This window comes from Arachis ipaensis, chromosome B7 (assembly GCF_059453495.1).
Source record: "Arachis ipaensis isolate K30076 ecotype BB chromosome B7, ASM5945349v1, whole genome shotgun sequence".
Lineage (NCBI taxonomy): Eukaryota > Viridiplantae > Streptophyta > Magnoliopsida > Fabales > Fabaceae > Arachis > Arachis ipaensis.
Genome location: NC_142442.1, coordinates 28,690,517 through 28,713,277, shown reverse-complemented (window position 1 = coordinate 28,713,277; position 22,761 = coordinate 28,690,517). Strand labels below are relative to the sequence as shown.

The 22,761-nt window shown below is 34.0% G+C and overlaps 2 protein-coding genes across 2 annotated transcripts; one reads left to right on the top strand and one right to left on the bottom strand.

Annotated features, from left to right (window-relative positions):
* The first annotated feature begins 568 nt into the window (after positions 1 to 568).
* On the top strand, positions 569 to 2,081 carry LOC107606971 (ABC transporter A family member 8-like). The gene is made up of 4 exons (XM_021106687.2): positions 569 to 629; positions 800 to 934; positions 1,009 to 1,121; positions 1,871 to 2,081. The coding sequence occupies exons 1-4, from the start codon at positions 620 to 622 to the stop codon at positions 1,889 to 1,891; spliced, it is 279 nt and encodes a 92-aa protein (XP_020962346.2). The 5' UTR covers positions 569 to 619; the 3' UTR covers positions 1,892 to 2,081.
* A 17,480-nt stretch (positions 2,082 to 19,561) lies between these two features.
* LOC107608333 (uncharacterized) lies at positions 19,562 to 21,515 on the bottom strand. The gene is made up of 3 exons (XM_016310152.3): positions 21,252 to 21,515; positions 20,648 to 20,816; positions 19,562 to 19,665 (listed from the first exon to the last, which is right to left on the bottom strand). The coding sequence occupies exons 1-3, from the start codon at positions 21,513 to 21,515 to the stop codon at positions 19,562 to 19,564; spliced, it is 537 nt and encodes a 178-aa protein (XP_016165638.1).
* Positions 21,516 to 22,761: the final 1,246 nt, after the last annotated feature.

Below are 22,761 nucleotides of genomic sequence, written 5' to 3'. Positions count from 1 at the left end.
TGTGTTTAACGGGAGTCTTGTTGATTTCATCTTATTTAAATATCCATGGCAATTTCGTAAATCTGAAGTAGTAAATGAACTCCAAAGACATAATGCCATACTTAGGGACTGAAATCATCTAGAGCTAGTCTTTATAGAACAGATAATTTTTATTGTTGCTTTTCTTTTTAGAAGTGCTGTAATCTGTAATATATCATTTTAATTTGGTTTCGTTCCAGAAATTCAGGCTGGGTCAACTCCAAAACCAGACTCAGGTTTAAAATTTATGCAATCATAAAGTAGTTATATAGTATCTATTGTACAATCATTAATCTGAAAATTAGTAAGTGGCCATTAATGTATTGATCAGCAAGAGAAAATAACAAAAAGAGAAATATATAAGTGAATTATTTAATTTGGAGATGAGATAAGCTCATAATGTGGTTTCCTAGTTGCTTTCAAGAGAGTCACTAGTCAGATATTGCTTGCTGCATTCAACCAAACCAAGTGATTATTAAGAATATTTTAAAAAAAAAATTAATAAAATATTTTTTTACAAAGTTACTGAACTATAGAACAACAAGATCAATGTAAGGTGAACTCTAGTTTCTCCTTTAACTTCAACGAGGGAGACTCCAAAATGATCCCAGGTACTGAACTATAGAACATGACATGTTTCTTATAATATTTCTCTTACTATTATTTGAGCATGTTGCATTGAAAACCTTGATAAACACTCTTTTCTTACTCTGTTAAATATCCATGGCTTGAATCAGATGCCTTGAGCTTTTATCACTAATTAAAAGTTTAATTTTTTTAGATGTTAAGGTGAATTGTACTCAGGCTTTTACCTTATGGCGCAATAGTTTTTCTGATATATGGGATGAGCTACAACTTGAAGATCGTGATGATGATACAACAGATTACAAGTTACACAAGAATCCTATCAGTGGAGGTACTTAATATACCATTATGTTTAAATTTATTTAATCTATGGAAAACAATACTAATTTAATGTTGTTTTTGCAGCTTTTGACTTTCTAAATTCGAATAAAAATATTTTTAATGTTAGCTTTTTAATTTACAAACGTGACAATAGAGATCAGATCAACATGAGCCGCACTCCTCGTTCTGTAAATATGGTATGTGTCTAAATCTTGTTATTGCTTATCTCTAATTGTTTTCTTTGGACATCATATCCCGTTTTCTAATAATAATGTATATAACATAATTAAGCAGAAAAATCTTTCCAACATTTTGTTTTATCACGCAAAGTAAACTTTAGAGTCCAAACACGTACTTCATTTATTGGTACTCTAGTAGATTTGAACAGCAGAAACTTGCTTTAGTCATTACCATTTAAAAACTAACTGCATCAGTAAATTTTACGAAGTTGGTATAGAAATAGCAATTCCTCTTTAACCACACTTAATATTCCTAGTTTTTGCTGAGTCTTGAACCATTTTCTTATTTAATCATGTCTTAACTTGCTTGATTTAATTATTTGTAGATTGAAAAAAGAAATGAAAAAAAATTCCCAACTTAATTAAAAAGAAAAACCAGCTATTGTACCTATAGCTTATACCAAAGTTGAGCAGTCACAATTCAAATTTTTGTCAATTTTAAGGTCAGTGATAATTAACTAACTTTTCTATTTACCTATGTTAGAAATTGGTTATCTTCTTTCCTAATTTTTTATGTCCGATGCTGATATATTTTTAATTTATCCATTTTAATTATCTTATATATTTTAATTTATCTATGTTAGAGATTGGTTACCTTATATATTTTCTTGAAAGATTATAGTTTCATCTATTATTGTTTGTTGAATCCAGCACTAAATGATAAATATTTTTATATCTTATATTAATAGGTTTTTGTTCATTTTCAGGAGAATCAAGTAAGCAAGTAAAAGTTTGATAAAGAAATTTAGGAGATGAATTTCAATCAACAAAGTATTTTAACAAGTATAGTTTGTGTGGCTACTAATGTTTTTTTTATGTTCGGATGACATCGCATAATACACAGACATATTTGAGTTTGTCTCTATCTGCTACACACATTTGATTCAGATGGATAAATATAGAAAGAACAACAGTAGTATTTCATTTTCTGTACTGAATGGATGTACTTTGCCGAAGTGGCATGCATTTCAGGATATTGCATTTTCTGTACTGACTGCTCACCTATAAATATGATAATGTGTTTCCGGATCAAGTTTTCTTAACCCTACATCCTATAACTCTCTGCTACTTCCATAGGATACCTCTCAAAGATTCTTATATTACATTTTCATTGCCAAAACACAATTAAGCTAAATGAATGTAATTTAATAGTGCAAGAGCGGAGCAGATAAGTATTACTTAAAAAGAATAAATACATTTCAAACGTAATATTTGTTTTTTTATTAATAAGATTTATAATAATAATAATAATAAAGTTATGTAGAAATATAATAATAAAGTGAGTATAACTAAAAAAACGTCTTTTAAGATTTTAGCGGCAATAATAGTGGCAGTTAAAAGTAAATAATATTACAATTTAAGAATTTTTTAATGGCCATATAAATTGCCGATAAAATGAATTTTAGTAGCAATAGTAATGGCAACTAAAAGTGAATAACATTGCAATCTTAGAATTGCTTTTAGTGGCCATATAAATTGCCATGAAAATGGCCGTTAAAAGTTATATAGTTTATGCAGCCATTAAAATAGTCTTTACTGGCAAATGTTATAATGGCCACTAAAACCTTTTAGCGACGAAGTATAAGACGGCTAATGTCTAATTACCGATAAATGTATTAGCGGCTATTTTTATTACCGCTAAAAACAAAATAAATAACTGCTAAAAGTGATTATTTTTGTAATGCCATGAGATTAGTATTTGGTGAGGTAACCTGTTGATGAGGAAAACAATGGATAAGAATGTATCATCCCAGTATTAAAGATGAAGAAGCAGTTGCTAACATGCATTGCTAAATTGGTTTCAGTAATATGATATTTTCACTCAATCCTTCGATTTTGTTGATGAGTTAGGGGTAAGAGAAAGGATGAGCAATGCTTTGTTCATCAAGATATTAAGTAAAGGTATGAGAGAAAATTTTCTTACCATGACCTATTTGAAAGGCTTTTATTTTTGAATTTCACGGGAGATAATGAAGAATCTTGACAATGTGTACAATAGGTTTTAAATTTGACCCAATATAAGAAAAAAAAATCAAACAGTTATTTCAAAAAATTAACCATTTTAACTCTAATATATCAAAGGAATTTACCCAAACACCCTCCCCAAACCGTCTACTATCCCACCCTCATCAATCATCCCACCTCTCCGGCGTTAGAAGCTCCTTCACCGGCCATAATCATCTGACTACGTAGTGAAATGACTATCTAATATTTGTTAATTGTATATATTTAAAATGGATCAAACATAATAACCATCCAATTAAGAATTAAAATAACCATCTACATATAAGGATGGCAGCAGTACCCGTACCCGCGGGTACCCGCCCCGCCCCTACCAACTCGGGGCGGGTTTAAACCCGACCCGGTGCGGGGCGGGTCTGAACCGTGGCGGGTTTGATGAGCGGGGCGGGGCGGGGTCGGGTTCAGGGTAAACCCGCCCCTACCCGCCCAGGAGTACATATATATATATATATATATAACTTTTTAACAATTAGGGTTAGTAGGTTAAGGTTCTCACTTCTGATTCTCACCCACCGTCACTGAACTCCCACTCTCCCAGTCCCAACCCTCGTTGTCTCTTCCGCGTCTCCTTCAAGGTTCAAGCCGCCTGTCGCTCCTCCTCCGCGCCGCCTCTTAGTCCCATATCCTCTGCGCTCTCTCCGGCCTCCACGTCGCGCACTAGACGAGCCACCCCCGTGCCTCCTCTGCATTGGAATAGAGCCTCGTCCGCGCCTCTTCTGGTCCCCAAATGCGTGACCTCCACCAGATTCTCCCCCCATCGAGCATCGGTACTGTTCTTGCCCCTATCCCAGCCTTTCTTTTTTTTTTTGAATGATTTGATATGTTTAATCTCTGGCTAATTTTGGATGTATGATGAGAATAGACAAGAAGAAGCTCTTTTGTTTTTTGGGTGATAACAGGAACAGTATGTTTGTTGGTTCAATTTCTCAGACTTAGTTGGAATAAAGCTTGAAAAATTGAAGTTGTTTTAGCTTCTTTGTTGATTGGTTATATGTAGAAGTTGTTTTGGCTCATAGTGTTCTGTTTTTTTTGTTAAGAAAATATGCTCATGGTGTTCTGTTTTAATTTTGATTTTATTCTGACTTTGATGTGTGGCCAAAGTTGGTGTTCTGAGTTGGGGTTGTTGGTGATGTGATTCTGAATTTTGCGTCTAATATCAATTTAGGGTTTTTAATTTTTATTCTTTTGTCGTAATTCAGGATAAGTGGAGAAACCTTAGCAATGGCGCTCAAGGGTCCACAAGTGGAAAGCCCTCTGAACTAGAGGCACACGAGTAAGTTTTTTCTTTCTTTTTTTTCACCTGCTAATGCAGTTCTTCGTGATGGCACTGGAATTCAACTTGTACTCTGATTCCTAACATGTCGTAAAATATTATTGTGAAAATCGGAAATACTTTTGATTTGGAGCATTATGCTGTTACGTGCTTTTTCAGGCTTCACAGAGTGAAGCTCTAAATGAGAAAGAAAAATTAGCAAATGAACTAAAATGCCTTCGTGAGGAGTTAAAACAAATCAGAGATGACCGTGCTTGTCAACAGAAGCAAGTAAAGGATTTAATAGCAGAAGTAGCAAAGTACAAAGAATTGACTGTGGAATCAGATAAAGAATTGAATTCCTTGAGAGAAGAAAGAAATGCCCTTAAGGTTTGTACAGATTTTCAACATTGTAATTTTTTATCCTTTTATCAATTATGCACTCCTGTAATATAGTAATTTTTTATCCTTTAGAGTAAATATTTTTACATAGTTATATAGTAATTTTTAATTTGCATCATCATTAGAGTTATTTTGTTGGTTGACCATGGAAACTATACCTATGCAAATTGTTCAATTCTGAAATAAGTGTTGGCTGCTTCTATTTTTGTTACCTTTACTTTGGAATTTTAATTTGGTGTTGTTTTCTTCTCAATGGTATTGCTTTTATTTCTGAAAAATTATTTCAACTTTTTTTTTTAAAACATGGTACCAAGTTATTTGGTAAAACTTTGTGTTTACTGTTTACTAATCATAATGCTTAACTTAACTAGTTTATATGTTGTGTTTTTAATGTAGGTTTGTTAAATGGTGGAAGAACAAGAATAATGATTGAAGACTCTTTTGATGCAATTTCTTTATTATGCTGTTAAATTTGTAGTGATTAAACATTAATCTTTTTTTAATTTCAAGTTATTTGACATTGTATGAATCTTATGTTTGTATTTTAATTTAGTTATGAATTTTAAGTTTTTATCTTAATTTATATATGAATATGTAAAAATTAGAATGTTATTTAATTTTTATAGGGGCGGGGCGGGTTAGGGTAGAGCAGCCTACTACCCGCGGGTAGGGGTGGGGCGGGTAGTAGTGGAGTGCAAGGACGGCGGGGCGGGGTCGGGTAGGGCAAAAACCCGCCCCTACCCGCCCCACTGCCACCCCTATCTACATACCTAGTGAATTAAACATCCAATTACGGAGTTCGTTGATTTAATTTCACTGTAATAATTATACCTTAATCTTTCCGAGCAGCCACTTCATCAGCTTCGTCTTCTCGCAAGCTAACTCTGTCATTGCTGGCTTCACTTCGATCAGATTCTATCATTGCGAGCGTCGCGTAAACTGTAGCAAAGTCGTCAGGATCAGAATTGTTAAGTCGGTGGAGAATCTGCACCAGGAGCTCGAGAACACTGTTCTCTATCAAAGCATCAACTAAAACTTTAGCCGGTTCATCGTTGTTGTCGAGGACATCCTCGTCAGTGAGGTCCTGGAGGAGCTGAACGACGTCAATGGCGATGTTAGTGTTGTCGTGGTTGAGGAGGTCGACGATGGAGGGGATGACGTTGAGTGCAACAAGGTCAGGGTAGAGTTCAGGGGCTCCGGTGAGGATCTTCAATTTCTAGAGTTCTTCGTGGAGGTCCAATTCCGAATCAACGTATGCATAAAATAGAGGAATTCGTAACTTTCTCATAACCAAATCCTTATTTATTTAAAATTTAAAATTTAAAATGATTAGAAATTAATTATTAACTAATTATAATTTCAATTTTATCCCTATTGTACACATTGTATACTAAATTTATTGTCTCTCCATACTTTCTCTTTATTTTTAAAACCGTATTTATGCTTCTCAATTTCATTTTTGAATTGCTCCAATGCTTGAAAAGTTTGGGATGTTATATGCTATAAGTATATTATGCATATATATAAAAGAGATATAATAACGAAACCATGAAATTATGTAATCGGGGTAGACCTCCATAAATCAGAATATATCATGTCTAGTGGAGCATTGAAATTAAAATAATTCAATTTGAAAGTGTTAAGTTTGAAGAAAAACAATAATAATTTGATAATGACAAATATTAGTAGTTTGGGTTGAAAGTCTAAAAATTGTATAATGTGTGTATTTATTATTCAGAAAAATAAAATGTTTAAAACAAGCTTAAAACTTTTTTGGCAGCACTTATATATTCTCTTCTCTGATCCATAACTAAAGTGTTCAACTCTTTAACTAAGTAATCACTTTTTTCTTCTGACTATAACTCATGTGACTAACCTTAAATCAAAGATGAAAAGAAGTTTCACAAGCAAAAAGATTTGTTTAGATTGGATTCAAACAAAGTAAAAAAAGTGGATCAACAAATTCATGCACTAAAAAGGAAAAAGAGAAAAAAGTCAAAGATTGGAGCCAAAAGAGAAAAATCAAATCAGATTTAGTTCAGAGGTAAATCAAAGAAAAAAGTTGCCATATTTGTGCAACCATTATAGCCTGTTGAAGCTACCATCTTCCAACTGCATGCACATTTTCGGATAAGAAAAAAAATGGAGGTTGTTTTACTCTGCTGTAAATCAAAGGTTACAATTGAAACTTGGGGCCAAAAAATAGATCAATGATTCAGATCTTTAAAGTCAAAGAAAAAAGGAAGAAAGAGAAGCAGCTAGGTTAGGATCCAAGCCAACTCTACTGTCTATGAAAATACTTCTGCTGTCCCATCTCTTCTCTACATCTTTGATCTAATTTATGGGGAAGAAGAACAAAGTCAAATGTGTTCAACCAAACTCAAATTTTGGAAATTTCACTCCTGCATAAAAGGGTAAATGGCCAAAAATTGAAGCAAGGAGAGTGAGCCCACTATTGGGTCTTCATAGCTTTCGAGCTAAACCTTCTTCTCCTTCATAGTTTCACATTAAATTTTCTATTCTTCAGTTTTATCTTTTTTTTATTTAAATAAATGAAAAAAAGGAAAAATATGAGGTATTAGTAAAAGTCATTAAGAGAAAAGGTAAAGAGAGTAATCTTGAAAAAAGCCAAAAATTATGTCAAACTCTTTTGTAAATTGTTTCTATTTTGTATTCATGAATTTGAGAGATTTTTCTTACTCAGTTGGGTGAGCACTTAGTCTCGAGAGTCTAGGAAGTGAACTTAACCTAATCAAGTTTGGGTAGAAATTTGGTTAGTTCCTGATATGATTGGGTAGAATCCTTGGGAATTGGAGTTTGTAATCTTTGAGAAAGATAGTGGAAATTCCACCACAGTTGGGGTGGAGACTAGATGTAGGTCACATTGCACATGGTGGTTGAACCAGGATTCATAGTTGTGTCATTTACTCTTCTCTACTTTGTTTCTGTTTTCATTCGATATGAGACAAAATAAAATTGTCTCCTACATAATCAATCTTGTAGACGTCACAGCAACTCAGTGTATTCAAACATAACTTGTTTGCTCTGTTACTGATCAATCATTAAGAGATAAAATAAAATTGTCTCCTGCATAATCAATATTACAGACTCAACAACAACTCTGTTTTAAATCTAGTTGGAAGTGAAAGTGTATAAGTTAAAAGAGGCCATAGATTCAACTCCCATTTTCTAGTCCATAGAGAACCTTTTGAAAGGTAACAAGATCATTTTAGCTTGGCAACATTATTCATAAAATACCAATATTTATTATTCTTGAAGGAGCAACAACTTTACAATTGTTCAAAACAATCATTATAGTTTTAGATGCACAATACCTAAATGTCTATGCCACAAAGAGTAAGTGTTGTATGAGTTAAGTCAGATTGAAGCACAATAGCACTATCAAAGTGCATACTCCATTCCTAAAAGTTTTTTGGAGTAGTATATCATTAGTGATCAGAATTTCACTAACAAACATCAAAATAAAATTTAAAAAATAGATAATATCCGAAGCAAATTTATGGACATTTACCATAATTCTTGTAATATCAAGAAGTAACAACAATTTATTAAGAAGGAATTTTTTGTGTGTATCAAAATCCAAAAGATAAGAGAAACCACATTTAGAAATCATATTCCTTATGTTGTTATCTAAAAATAGTTGATCATGCCTTGATATTCTGAATAGTGCTAGAAGATTATTTAGGTTTGAGGTTATATGGTGACGACACCTATGTTTGGCATCAGGATGAATCAAAATGAGTGGATGGAGTAGCCAAACAGACCCTTGGATTATGATAAGAAAATGAATGTGGGATTTGTGGAGAGAAAATGAATTTTGAGTTGTGGCTGTAGGGTGTTGAAATTGTTGATCAAAGATGTGAAAACCTGAAAAAGTAGTATGTCTTATCCTACCACACACTTGACCTTAAGGCCATGATGAGTTAGATGAATTGAATTTGCCTCCTCTAAAAGAACATCCTCCTCTGCCTCTTTTACCAGAAAAAGTATATTAAAGGAAGGAAAAATCATTCGGGAATATGTTTAAGCATAATTATCCTGAATTTATCTTAATTCAATCTTGTGAAAATATTCATACCACTATAAAAAAAGGTTTATGGTCACGGTAAAAAACTGTGACCATAGCTAGTGAAAAGGGTGACCATAAGTTTATGGTCATAATTTTTTACCTATGGTCATAATTTTTTACCTATTCTGTCATGGCCAAAGACCTTTAGTCCACATTTTTTTACCGTGACTATAGGTTAATCTATGGTCACGCATAAAAACCGTGACCATAGGTTGCTCTATGGTTACCCCTTTATTAAAACTGTGACCATAGCCTAATCTATCCATGACCATGGCTTCTATGGTCACCCTACTTAAAACCGTGACCATAGCCTCTATGGTCACCCCACCTTAAAACCATGATAATAGCCTTATCTATGGTCACGGTAGCCTCTCTGGTTACTCCACCTTAAAACCATGACCATAGCCTTATCTAAATCGTGACCATAGCCTCTATGGTCACCCCTCCTTAAAACCGTGACCATAGCCTTATCTATGGTCACGGTTTTTACTGTGACCATAGCTTATCTATGGTCACCCCACCTTAAAACTGTGACCATAGCTTATTTTGTTTTATGAGATTTAATTTTTTTTAAAGCATAATTATATCCCAAAATGATGATAATCACAAAACAAATCTAAAAATGAGAAATTCAAGACATCTAAATAATAAAAGTTACATTATAAGCTAGATATATTTTTAGTCCAAACAACACAAATCAAAATAGAGTGTAATTTATCCATTACATGTAATATCGGGTAAAGTCTCTTTTTAAAAATTACAGAACACATCAAAAGATTACATTTAGATAACTAAAGTCGTTATAAGACCCATCCCATATTTGTATCACTACAATATTTTTGGCCTAAGGTAACCCTTATTCGAAGAAACATTTAACAAAAGTTGCCTTAGATAGAAAAAGACAACATTTTTGACGAGTTGCTTTTGAATAAGGCTAAGATAACAAAATTTTTGGCGACCCACAAAAATTATTGCCTTTGATATCTAAAACAACACTAAAAAAATGTTACAATATAAAATATTTAAGGCAACATTTTTAAATAAAAATACAACATTTTATAAAGGTTATAAAAAAATTGAATAAATAATATTTATAAAAAGTTGCCTAAAATTATTCACAGTTACAAATTTTAGAAGAAAACTTTTCATATTCCCACCAATTATTTTTCAATCAAATAACTTAGAAAAAAAAGAAAGAAAAGACATAATTGCTTCATTAGTTTATCACTTGCTTCATCACTTAGCTTCATCACTTCATCACTATACCGTAACCCTAACATTTGAAACGAACCAGACGGCCACACACCCTCCACCGATCGCGGCTCTCCTCCACAACGACCGCAGCTCTCAATCGCAGTGCTGTCCACCCCAAATGGTGACAGCGCGGTGCTCCCTTCCACGGTCATCGGCACGTTGCTCTCCTCCACGGGCTTCTCTACGCGTTGCTCTCCTCCACGGGCATCGGCGCGATGCTTTCCTCCACGGGCGGCGGTGCTATGCTCTCCTCCACGCACGCTGTGTAACAACCTCCCTTCACTCCTTCTAAGAACAAAATTAAATTCGAAATTTGAAAATCAGTTAGGAGATGGGCATAGAATTTTGAAATATGGATAGGAATCTAGTAACCACCGTCCATTTGAATTTAAAATTATCCCAACCACCCTATCACCAAATGTATATAAATAGGGGTGCACATATAGGTAGAAAATCACTTCTCTCAAATACTAATCCTCTCCCTTTTCTCTCTACAAAAATATATTCTGTGTGCAAACACAAGAGGCAAGCTCATAGGCAATAAAGAATCGTTAGAAAAAGAGTAGGGAATTATGCTTTTCTTAAATTTATGTTGTCATGTAGTATGTTCTATTTTATTTCCTTCCATCCATGCATGTTTCATGTATCTTATGACATTAATTATCCTTCACTCATCTTTCATCCACATTAATCATGATTATCTACTATGTCAATCATGCCCTCTTGATCCATTAATATATATCCCATATTTTTCTATGTGCATTTACATGACCTTTTAATTATTATTCCTTTAATGTTGAGAGTACATGCCCTTTTATAACGTTTTATTTAATTATTTAACATGCCCTAATTTTACTATGTGCCCTTACATGACCTTTGATACCATTACATTATTATTATCTCTTTAATGTTGAGAATATATGCTCCTTTTTGTGTCTTGTTCAATGTACCATGTTTTATTATGTGCAACTAAATGACCTCTTATATCATTATATCATTATTACTCTTTTAATTTAAGGTCAAGGGTACATACTTCTTATAATATCTTATTCAAGTATTTCAAATACCCCCTTTCTTACTATATGCACTTAGATTATATTTTATACATTATATTATTAATATCTTCTTAGGGTCAAGAGTACATGTTTCTTATAAATTATTTTATTCAACCAATTAATATTCCCTATTTTATTACGTGAAATTATATTGACTTTTATACCATTGGATTAATAATATTTCTTTGAGTTAAGAGTACATGCCCTCTTATAAATATTTTATTCAACTATTTAAAATATCCTATTTTTTTTAGAATGTACATTTATATGATATTTAATACATTATATTATTAATATCCCTCTAGGGTCGAGAGTACGTACTTTCTTATAACATCTTATTCAACATGTTCATTTTATCATGGTATATGTTTTCTCCCTCTTGCATGATCTATTCTTGCATAAATCTCTTCTTGTGCATGCCTAAACAACCCTAATTATAAATTGAACTGAGGAAATTATTCTTCTGTAAGGGAAGGTGACCCCCAAAGACAAGATATCGGGATGATCCCTCGGTAAGGGAGGGTGATCGATCGAGATGATCCTTCGATAAGGGAAGGTGATCGCCAAGACATTCGAGATAAGAACCTTGAAGGGGACTCTCATCTTATACCGGTTTGAGCTCAATACCTTCCATGAAAGTTATAAGTTAAGAAAGGAGAAAGTATAAATGAAAGTTTGATTTTTATTATGTTTTAGATTTATATATGATTATGTTGAGGTTACATAAGATGTTATTCTTCTATTTTTTTCTATGTTCTTTCCTTTTTACCTATATGTTTTACGCTTTATAAGAGGTTCATATTACATGCCATATCGTACTACCCTTTTTAAAATCCCGCACGTGGGTTGGAGATAGATATGGAGGTGTCGCATAGCACTCCTACTGAGACTTTAGGTTCTCATCCCTTTTCTTTTCCCATACTATCTCCAGAGGAACATGGCACAGCGGATAGAGACGACGTAGTGCCCCCCGAAGGTAACTTCTGAGTATGACCCCTTGAAGCACGCGTGGGTAGTTACGACCACTACTACCGTGCTCCAAACTATCTACTTAGGTCGAAAGTTCGTGGAAAGAGAACCCCAGCTGCCCGTCGTAACCTTCCTAGATAAAAATGCTTCAGCATTCAAGAAACAGCCATCTGAGGTGATGCATCTCGAATGAGATTCCGAGACGGAGGAAGAAAAGTCCAACAACCCTGGCCAGGAGGAAGATACCATGGAGGAGAATCCAGAGGAGGAGTTGAACCCTTGCGGAAGTCCGAGGGTGAAATACGTACGCCATTCCCCCACTTCGGCACTCCGTCAAGTCTTAGTTCATCCCACACAATGGAATCGGATCTTCACTGCGCGAAAAGGTGTTGGAGGAAAATCACTGGTACCTCGATTTGTGAATAACTGAAGGGTCCTGATCAAGGATAGGATAGGACACAAGTATGGGAGCCTCTTCGACGAAATTAGTTATGACGTATTAGTTTCTTTTTCTTTGTTTAATTTTCTCTAAGCATTTTATTTTGAACCGTACTCATGGATAAGTTATTATTTCATATTTCTTATCGTTTTAGTACTACTTGTTTTCCTTTTCACGCGCACTTCCTCATTCCTTACATAAAGATTAAGTTCATTCTCTTTCTCTATCGAGTGTGGCACCTTATTTAAAGACCTTCAAAGATATGATATAACTTAGGGTGTTACATTATTGGTATTAGAGCAAAGTCGATCCTAGGGATCCTATCTTAGGAGGTACGACTAATAAAACTTCTCCCTATGGTTATCCTTGAACAGGAAACCTATGGCAAGCCGTGGACGCCCACGTGGCTCGGGCTCGAGCTCCTCAAATCTAGCAAAGCACATGAAGGAGATGGCCAAGGAAATGAAGGAACAGGCCCAAGCCACCACTCTGATGGCCCAACAACTGTCCACTGGGGACAGGGATTCTAATCTTCTCAGGCTGGACATGGAGCAGACTCGTACAACTTTTGCTGACTTCAAAAAGATTGGTCCGCCTGAGTTCCGTAGAGCCCTCGACCCTGATACAGCAGAAGAATGGCTGGCAGAAATGGAAAAGGTATTCACAATCTTTCCATGCACTAAGGAGCAGCAAGTGAGCTACGCTACCTTCATGCTCAAAGCTAATGTCGAGTTTTGGTGGGATGGAGCAAGACGATTGTTGGAGGATGCTGGAACAGATATCAGTTGGGCCACCTTCAAAGAAGCTTTCTACAAGAAGTACTTTCCCTTTTCAGTTCGAGAGTCCAAGGAGATGGAGTTTCTTCAGCTGAGGCAAGATAGGATGAGTATTGCAGAGTACACAGAGAAGTTTGAGAGACTCTGCAAATTTTCCGTCATGTATAAGGCTAATCCAGATGAAAAGTGGAAGTGTATGAAGCACCAAGGAGGGCTCAGGGCAGAAGTCCTAACTGCAATAGCCCCACTGGAAATCCGAGAGTTCTCCTCCCTCGTTAGCAAGTGCCAGGTGATCGAGGAGTGCACCAAAAAACTAGCGTCGGAAAGAAGCGAGGCTTTCAAGAAAAGGCAACTGAATCAAGAATCATCTCAGCAGCCACCGTAGAAGAAGGCCTTTCTTGAAAAACCTACAGGAAGGCAACCTCAACAGGGCACGGATCGCCAGGAAACTCCCACTCATGCCTCACCAAAGACCACCGAACTCAAGGAGTGTGCTTCATGTGGGAAGCAACATAGGGGTAGGTGCCTTGCCGGACAAAATGTTTGCTTCCAGTGTTTTCAGCCGAGGCATATCGCCAGGGAATGCCCAGTAGTCCCCCCACCCCTGCCAATCCACCATAGCGTCAGGGGCGAGTCTTTGCCCTCAGCAGCGAGAAAGCCCACGAGTCAGAAGATCGAATCGAGGGTAAATGCACAATTAATGGAGTTCCTTTAACTATTCTAGATGATACTGGTGCTTCTCATTCGTTCATATCTCTCTCCGCTACTAGTAAGATTAGCTTACCCATGTCCAAATCACCATGCATCTTACTAATGACCTTTATTGAATAATTTAGGATGTAGAATTTGGGGACAAATTCTTTTTTTATGGGGGTGGTAATGTAACAACCTCCCTTCACCCCTTCTAGAAATAAAATTAAATTCAAAATTTGAAAATCAGTTAGGAGATGTGCTTAGAATTTTGAAATATGGATAGGAATCTAGTAACCGCCCTCCGTTTGAATTTAAAATTATCCCAACCACCCTATCACCAAATATATATAAAAAAGGGTGCACCTATAGGTAGAAAATCACTTCTCTCAAATACTAATCCTCTCCCTTCTCTCTCTACAAAATATATTCTGTGTGCAAACACAAGAGGCAAGCTCATAGGTAATAAAGAAGCGTTAGAAAAAGAGTAGAGAATTATGCTTTTCTTAAATTTATGTTGGTATGTAGTATGCTCTATTTTATTTCCTTCCAACCATGCATGTTTCATGTATCTTATGACATTAATTATCCTTCACTCATCTTTCATCCACATTAATCATGATTATCTACTATGTCAATCATGCCCTCTTGATCCATTAATATATATATCCCATATTTTTCTATGTGCATTTACATGACCTTTTAATTATTATTCCTTTAATATTGAGAGTACATGCCCTTTTATAACGTTTTATTTAATTATTTAACATACCCTAATTTTACTATGTGCCATTACATGACCTTTGATACCATTACATTATTATTATCCATTTAATGTTGAGAATACATGCTCCTTTTTGTGTCTTGTTCAATGTACCATGTTCTATTATGTGCAACTAAATGACCTCTTATATCATTATATCATTATTACTCTTTTAATTTAAGGTCAAGGGTACATGCTTCTTATAACATCTTATTCAAGTATTTCAAATACCCCCTTTCTTACTATATGCACTTAGATTATATTTTATACATTATATCATTAATATCTTCTTAGGGTCAAGAGTACATGTTTCCTTATAAATTATTTTATTCAACTAATTAATATCTCCTATTTTATTACGTGAAATTATATTGACTTTTATACCATTGGATTAATAATATTTCTTTGAGTTAAGAGTATATGCCCTCTTATAAATATTTTATTCAACTATTTAAAATATCCTATTTTTTTTTGAATGTACATTTATATGATATTTAATATATTATATTATTAATATCCCTCTAGGGTCGAGAGTACGCATTTTCTTATAACATCTTATTCAACATGCTCATTTTATCATGGTATATGTTTTCCCCCTCTTGCATTATCTATTCTTCCATGATCTATTCTTGCATAAATCTCTTCTTGTGCATGCCTAAACAATCCTAATTGTAAATTAAACTGAGGAAATGATCCTTCGGTAAGGGAAGGTGACCCCCAAAGACAAGAAATCGGGATGATCCCTCGGTAAGGGAGGGTGATCGATCGAGATGATCCTTCGATAAAGGAAGGTGATCGCCAAGACATTCGAGATAAGAACCTTCGGTAAGGGAAGGGGACTCTCATTTTATACCGGTTTGAGCTCAATACCTTCCATGAAAGTTATAAGTTAAGAAAGGAGAAAGTATAAATGAAAGTTTGATTTTTATTATGTTTTAGATTTATGTATGATTATGTTGAGGTTACAAAAGATGTTATTCTTCTATTTTTTTCTATGTTCTTTCCTTTTTACCTATATGTTTTACGCTTTATAAGAGGTTCATATTACATGCCATATCGTACGACCCTTTTTAAAATCCCGCACGTAGGCTGGAGATAGATATGGAGGTGTTGCATAGCACTCCTACTGAGACTTTAGGTTCTCATCCCTTTTCTTTTCCCATACTGTCTCCAGAGGAACATGGCACAGCGGATAGAGACGACGCAGTGTCCCCGAAGGTAACTTCTGAGTATGACCCCTTGAAGCACGCGTGGGTAGTTACGACCACTACTACCGTGCTCCAAACTATCTACTTAGGTCGAAAGTTCGTGGTAAGAGAACCCCTGCTTCCCGTCATAACCTTCCTAGATAAGAACGCTTCAGCATTCAAGAAACGGTCATCTGAGGTGATGCATCTCGAATGAGATTCCGAGACGGAGGAAGAGGAGTCCAACAACCCTGGCCAGGAGGAAGACACCATGGAGGAGAATCCAGAGGAGGAGTTGAACCCTTGCGGAAGTCCGAGGGTGAAATACGTACCCCATTCTCCCACTTCGGTACTCCGTCGAGTCTTAGTTCATCCCATACAACGGAACCGGATCTTCACTGCGCGAAAAGGTGTTGGAGAAAAACCACTGGTACCTCGATTCGTGAATAACTGAAGGGTCCTGATCAAGGATATGATATGACACAAGTATGGGAGCCTCTTCGACGAAATTAGTTAGGACGTATTAGTTTCTTTTTCTTTGTTTAATTTCCTCTAAGCATTTTAGTTTGAACCATACTCATGGATAAGTTATTATTTCATATTTATTATCGTTTTAGTACTACTCATTTTCCTTTTCACGCGCACTTCCTCCTTCCTTGCATAATGATTAAGTTCATTCTCTTTCTCTATCGAGTGTGGCACCTTATTTAAAGACCTTCAAAGATATGATATAACTTAGGGTGTTACACACTGCTCCACGGGCTCCTCCTCTTCCTGTCTCTGCTCTAGGTACACTGTCTTCTTCGAGAAACCCCTCTCCTTCTCCTGCTTCCTCTTCTTCCCCTGTCTCACCTTCTCCTCTTTGCAAGCTCTCACAACACTACACGCAGCTATAACCCCCCTCCTCCTCCTCTACTTATTAGTAAGAAAGCTTCTAAATTTTACTATGGAATAAAATTTCTGAATGCATTGATTGTGAATGAAGATTGGGAATGTTCTGAATTTTAGTATGAAAATAGAATTTTTGAATGCATTGAATCTTAATTTTTGGGGATTCTTAATAATTCTGATTTTAGGGGTTTTATTTCAATTTTTCTGAAGTTTTCATGGTTCTGATTGTTGCTTCTTAGGGTTTTCTAAATTTTTCTGCATTTTGATTATGAATTTCTGAATGCATTGACTCTTAATTTTTGGGGTTTCTTAATAATTCTGATTTTAGGGGTTTTATTTCCATTTTTCTGAAGTTTTCATGGTTCTGATTGTTGCTTCTTCGGGTTTTCTGAATTTTTCTGCATTTTGATTATGAGTTTCTGAATGCATTGAATCTTAATTTTTGGGACTTCTTAATAATTCTGATTTTAGGGATTTTATTTCAATTTTTCTGAAGTTTTCATAGTACTAATTGTTGCTTCTTAGGGTTTTCTGAATTTTTCTGCATTTTGATTATGAGTTTCTGAATGCATTGAATCTTAATTTTTAGGGCTTCTTAATAATTTTGATTTTAGAGGTTTTATTTCAATTTTTCTGAAGTTTTCATGGTTCTGATTGTTGCTTCTTAGGATTTTCTGAATTTTTCTGAATTTTGATTATGATTATGTGTGGGACATATTTTTCTGCATTTTTCTGCCTTTTATATTGTTAATGAATTGGATGTATACATTAGTTATGCAAAGCTAATTCCTTTATCATGTTAAATATAGTAGTCTGGTGTATTTAGTGTGTTTTATGTCTTGATCTTAAGAGATTGTTTTGAGGTCTTCCATGTGGATTTCTTCCATGATATGATTATTTGTTTGCCTTTACCTTGGGGTTTGGGGATTGAATATCTGAATTTTTAGCTTCCGAGTTTGAGTTTAAAGAGATCTGAAACTAATAATTTATGAATTTTTTGCTTTATTAGGTTAATAGCATGCTGCTAGGTTAGTAGCATTAAATTTGGTTATGTAAATAAATATTGTGAAAATCTAGAAAAGATATATTGAAATTGATATCACCTTGTAATATGTGATGGTGAAAGTATATGAGAGAATTAATAAATAAGTAGTAAATATTGCAAAACTGATTTATGATGAATGGACCTTTTCTTTTCTTATGATTAGTTTGGATTTGCCATATAACCTACCTTAGAATCCTCCAACAAATACTAGTGCATGAGCAAAATTTATATTATATAAAGTTTAAAATTTTGGTATGAAAAATTGGTTAATTATGTGGTGCTAATTGGTGATACATACTAGTGTTGATTGGTTATACATACTACTGATTGTGTGGTTAATTGTCACTCAAACCTAACTAAGCTACCAATGTGTTGTGGTAGGTTTCCAAAGAAAAAATGAAATGCTGATCCACGTCAGAACTCTTAACTTTAGAAACTTGATGAAATTTTTATCTTCCATGTAGCAACCAAATTCACCTATTATATATCCTAAGCCCAAAGAGAGATCAAATTTTATAGTATGCTTAGTTTGATTATTAATAAAAAAATTTCTTCTCTTTGGGTCATCCATACAGAAAAAAAGATCCAAATTTAGTTCCTCGAAATTTTTCTCCATCGACTCATATACCAAATCATGATTAGGTATGTGTACTAAATTGTTGTAACACTTGAGTATACATGTTATTGTATAGCTGATGTTTTGACTATAATTTTTTTGTTCATTTAAATTTGACTGCAGCTTTCTTATTGTTGGATGAAATTTTCTGAAGACATAAAGGCAATTCTTGGCACAATGCTGAAGCACAAAGTCTTTTTGGTTTCAAGTGGACAACTTAGTTTCTTTTTTGTTTAAGTTTATCATAAAAAAAATATGTATTTTGCTTACTTATGTTTATTATTTATTTGACTTGGTAACTTAGCAAGTATGTTAATTGGCACTTGAAAGACCTTTCTATATATATGCAATATATATTATTATCTTATTCAAATATGGATGTTATATATCCTTCAAATATCATATAAATATAACAAAGATAAAAATATTTTATTTTAGATATTAAAAAAGAGAACCTAATAAGAAAAACTCAATAAGGTGTTGCTTTAGATATTAAAAAAAGACAACTGCAAATAAACTTACATAAGTGTTGCATTAGGTCTATAAAAAAAAGCAACTTAAAAAAATCTGGACAAGTGTTGCTTTAGGTATATGAAAAAGGCAACTTAAAAAAATCTGGCCAAGGGTTGCCTTAGGTATATGAAAAAACAACTAGAAAAAATTTGCACAAGTGTTGCTTTAGGTATATGAAAAGGAAACTTAAAAAACTCAGTGTTGCTTTAAGTATTAGAAAATACAACTCGTAAAAAGTGTTGCCATAACGTCTCATCTAAAGCATTGGATTTGGGTGCTCTAAGGCAACTCTTTCGCGGAGTTGCTTTATTTGCAAAAAGACAACGTTTTTTTAAGGTTGCCATAAAAAATGGTTCCCTTTAATACAGTAATGGACGTATAGCCAACCCCCCCCCCAAAAAGCGTTACTTTTTGTCAGAAAGTGTTGCCTTTTATCAAAGACAACACTTTTCCTTATTATAGGAAATGTTTTTAAAGGGTTGTCTCAGCCCGAATTTGTTGTAGTGTATGGAACATATTTTCTTCACATCATGTCCTCCTGCTAGCAAAAGAAATAAACATATTAGAACAAAGCAAAAATACTTTTGATGATGCAGTACAGTTGAGTAATGAATATGCAACACAAGTTTAATAAGTCAATCAACGTTAAAGTTTCAACCACTAAACAGCAATGAGCATTTGCTAGGATTTTGAGCCACATAAAAAGAAAACCTTAGCCAAAACCTATACATACATATAGTCTAGTATATGCTAAGTACAATAAGAACAAGCAACCTTCTGCTAACAAGCTAGATTCTATAGCAGATTTGCTTAAGGCCAATAAATCAACAGTAAAGTTAGAGTCAACAACAATCAGCCACTATTAATTTAACTACTAATTTTGAACAGTACTTACTTCGATATCTTTTAATACATGGTTCGATCCAAGTGAAGGAGGAATGCTTCGCCATGTATATTTTTCAGAATTAGAATATACCTAACATGAAATTACTACCCGAGTATATTTTTTCATAATTAGTATACATGCCTTAAACTCAATGTTTGGCTGAGTTGAATCTGATCCCCTTAATAAATTATTCTCTTCAATTTCAATTTTGATTAAGTCATAGTTTTTGTATGATAATAAAGTATACAATCCAAAGAAGGGTTTAACTATGAGTATGTATAGATTAAAAGTTGTATCTAAAGCAAAAATTGGTTGCATTATTTTGAGAAAAATCAATTACCAATCGCCAAAGTATATAGATTTAGATTTTCTCATTTAAAGCTCTAAACGACTCCACCATTTAACAAACATCACTGACAAGAATAAATTCAGAAACAGATTATTTTGCCAAACATATGACTGGATGAAAATATGTATGCTCGCCATCTATCAATTGTGTTCTACATGTGTATATAGAACTAGTTACTGTCTCATATATAATCACAACCAACAAGGTTATAGTAGTTAGTATATCAGATAAAGTAAATCTAAAAATTATATTTTACTAAGTTGTGTCAAATATGCGATACATTACCTGACAGCAGCTGGCTACTACATCTCCTCAGCACATTTTGCAGTGCATCAAATAGCTTATAAGAACCTATTACATTTTCCAGGCCATCAACTGATAAAGCTGCTAGAACAATTGTCATATCTTTATCATCAAACTGTCTCAATATGGCATCTTCAATGTTTACAAGACTCTATTCAACAGGACATGAATAGGGAGTGAAAAACGGATATAAGCCTTAAAGATTTAAAGTACATTATGAAAATCATTTACTTTAGCAAACCATTCATAAAATTTTGCTCAACTCTGATGCAGCTCAACTCAGCGATGTTATCCAACAACAAAATTTAACTCAATATTCAATAAAGTTATCCAGCAACAAAAAACGAAAGCTCAGTGATATGTTCAGCAACAATTCAACATACGACAACAAATTCATCTCAAATCATAATTTGCAACAATAAATTCAACTATGATAATTTTTAAATCCCTAGTATTCAGCAAAACAAAATTAGCTAAATCAAAATTTCAACAACAAACTTAACTTTCAACAACAAATTCAAGATGTACTAATGATTTATAGGGATGAAATTGAAAGAAGAATAACAGGACCGAAGCCGAAACTCACTTGCTCAGAGACCAACTCACAGCGAAGGAGGCGTTGATGGCTGAAGTAGGAAGACGAGCTTGCGACGGTGATAGAGCGTAACAAACCTTGCGACTGTGACAAAGGGAGACGAGCTTGCGACGATGACAAAGCGCGAGGAGCTTGAGGCGGTGACGAAAATGGCGACAATGATGAGGCGGGTTGGACGGCGGCAGCAGTGCGACTCCTCCCTTTCTCATGCGCATCTTTCACCCTCAAGCTCGATGGCTCTCTCGCATGCGACATGGATGGCGACGGCAGCAAGATGCGGCGGCGACGAAGCAGCAGGATGCGGCGTGGTCTTTTCTCTTCTTCGTTCCCGAGCTATCTCCCTTCTCCCCTTTCTTTCTTTCTTTTTGCTGCTGCTGGGTTGTATTTGGAGAGGGGGCTAGGTTTAGTTGGGGGTGTGTGTTAAAAAGTGAAATTAGGGTTAGGATTAGTGTTTTAATTTAGGAATTTTTAGATTAATTAGGATAGTGTAATTTAAATAAAATTAGGGTTAGAGTTTGGAAATTAGGATTAGGATTTGGATTAAGATAGTATAAGAATTTAAATAAAATTAGAAGGTAGAATAGTATTAATCATCATTTATTTAAATTATTTTAAAAATATAATATTTATTTGTCAACTTATTAATTAGTTTTAAATTTTAATAATTTTTTAATTTAAAATTAAAAGTATTTTATTTAATTTTTTATTTATAAAATTAAATTTAAATTTTAATATTTATATTAAATCATATAAATTTTCATTAGTTTTCAATTATTAAAATTTTTAAATTTTAAATATATGAAATACTCAAAATTATACAAAATATACAAAAACTTTAATTAATTTAAATTCAAATGATCAAAACTTAATTTAGTTACAAAAATATACTTGAATAGTAATTAGGGTTAGGGTTAAGGTTAGGATTAGAGCAGTATAAAAATTTTAATAAAATTAGAAAGTAGAATAGTAATTGAAATCAATTATAATTTATTTAAATTATTTTAAAAATATAATATTTATTTATTAACTTATTAATTAGTTTTAGGTTTTAAATGTTTTTTAATTTAATATTAATAGTATTTTACTTAATTTTTTACGATATTTAAAGTAAATCATATAAAATTCTCATTAGTTTTCAATTATTAAAATTTTTAAATTTTAAATATATGAAATATTTAAAACCGTGGTTATAGACCCCTTTAAGCCACTCACTAAAACCGTGACTATAGACCCTTTTAGGTCACCCTTTCGTAAAACTGTGATCATAGACTCTTTTAGGTCATTCCCCAAAACCATGACCATAGATACCTTTAGGTTACCCCACAAAACTATGACCATAGATCCTTTTAGGTCATCTTCCAAAATCGTGACCATTGACCCCTTTAAGTCACCCTCAAAACTGCGATCATAGACCTTTTTAGATCATTCATTCGAAAAACCGTGACCATAGACCCTTTAAGGTCACTCTCTAAAATCGTGACCATAGATACCTTTAGGTCAC

What these genes read in the sequence shown, in the direction of transcription:
- LOC107606971 (XM_021106687.2), top strand. An exon ending in CAAGAATCCTATCAGTGGAG is followed by an intron (nt 935 to 1,008) that starts GTACTTAATATA and finishes TTGTTTTTGCAG; the next exon opens with CTTTTGACTTTCTAAATTCG. An exon ending in CTCCTCGTTCTGTAAATATG is followed by an intron (nt 1,122 to 1,870) that starts GTATGTGTCTAA and finishes GTTCATTTTCAG; the next exon opens with GAGAATCAAGTAAGCAAGTA.
- LOC107608333 (XM_016310152.3), bottom strand. Translation starts at nt 21,515, where the DNA reads ATGTCGCATGCGAGAGAGCCATCGAGCTTGAGGGTGAAAGATGCGCAT. An exon ending in GTGAGTTGGTCTCTGAGCAA is followed by an intron (nt 20,817 to 21,251) that starts GTGAGTTTCGGC and finishes CCTGTTGAATAG; the next exon opens with AGTCTTGTAAACATTGAAGA. An exon ending in TAGTAGCCAGCTGCTGTCAG is followed by an intron (nt 19,666 to 20,647) that starts GTAATGTATCGC and finishes TTTTGCTAGCAG; the next exon opens with GAGGACATGATGTGAAGAAA.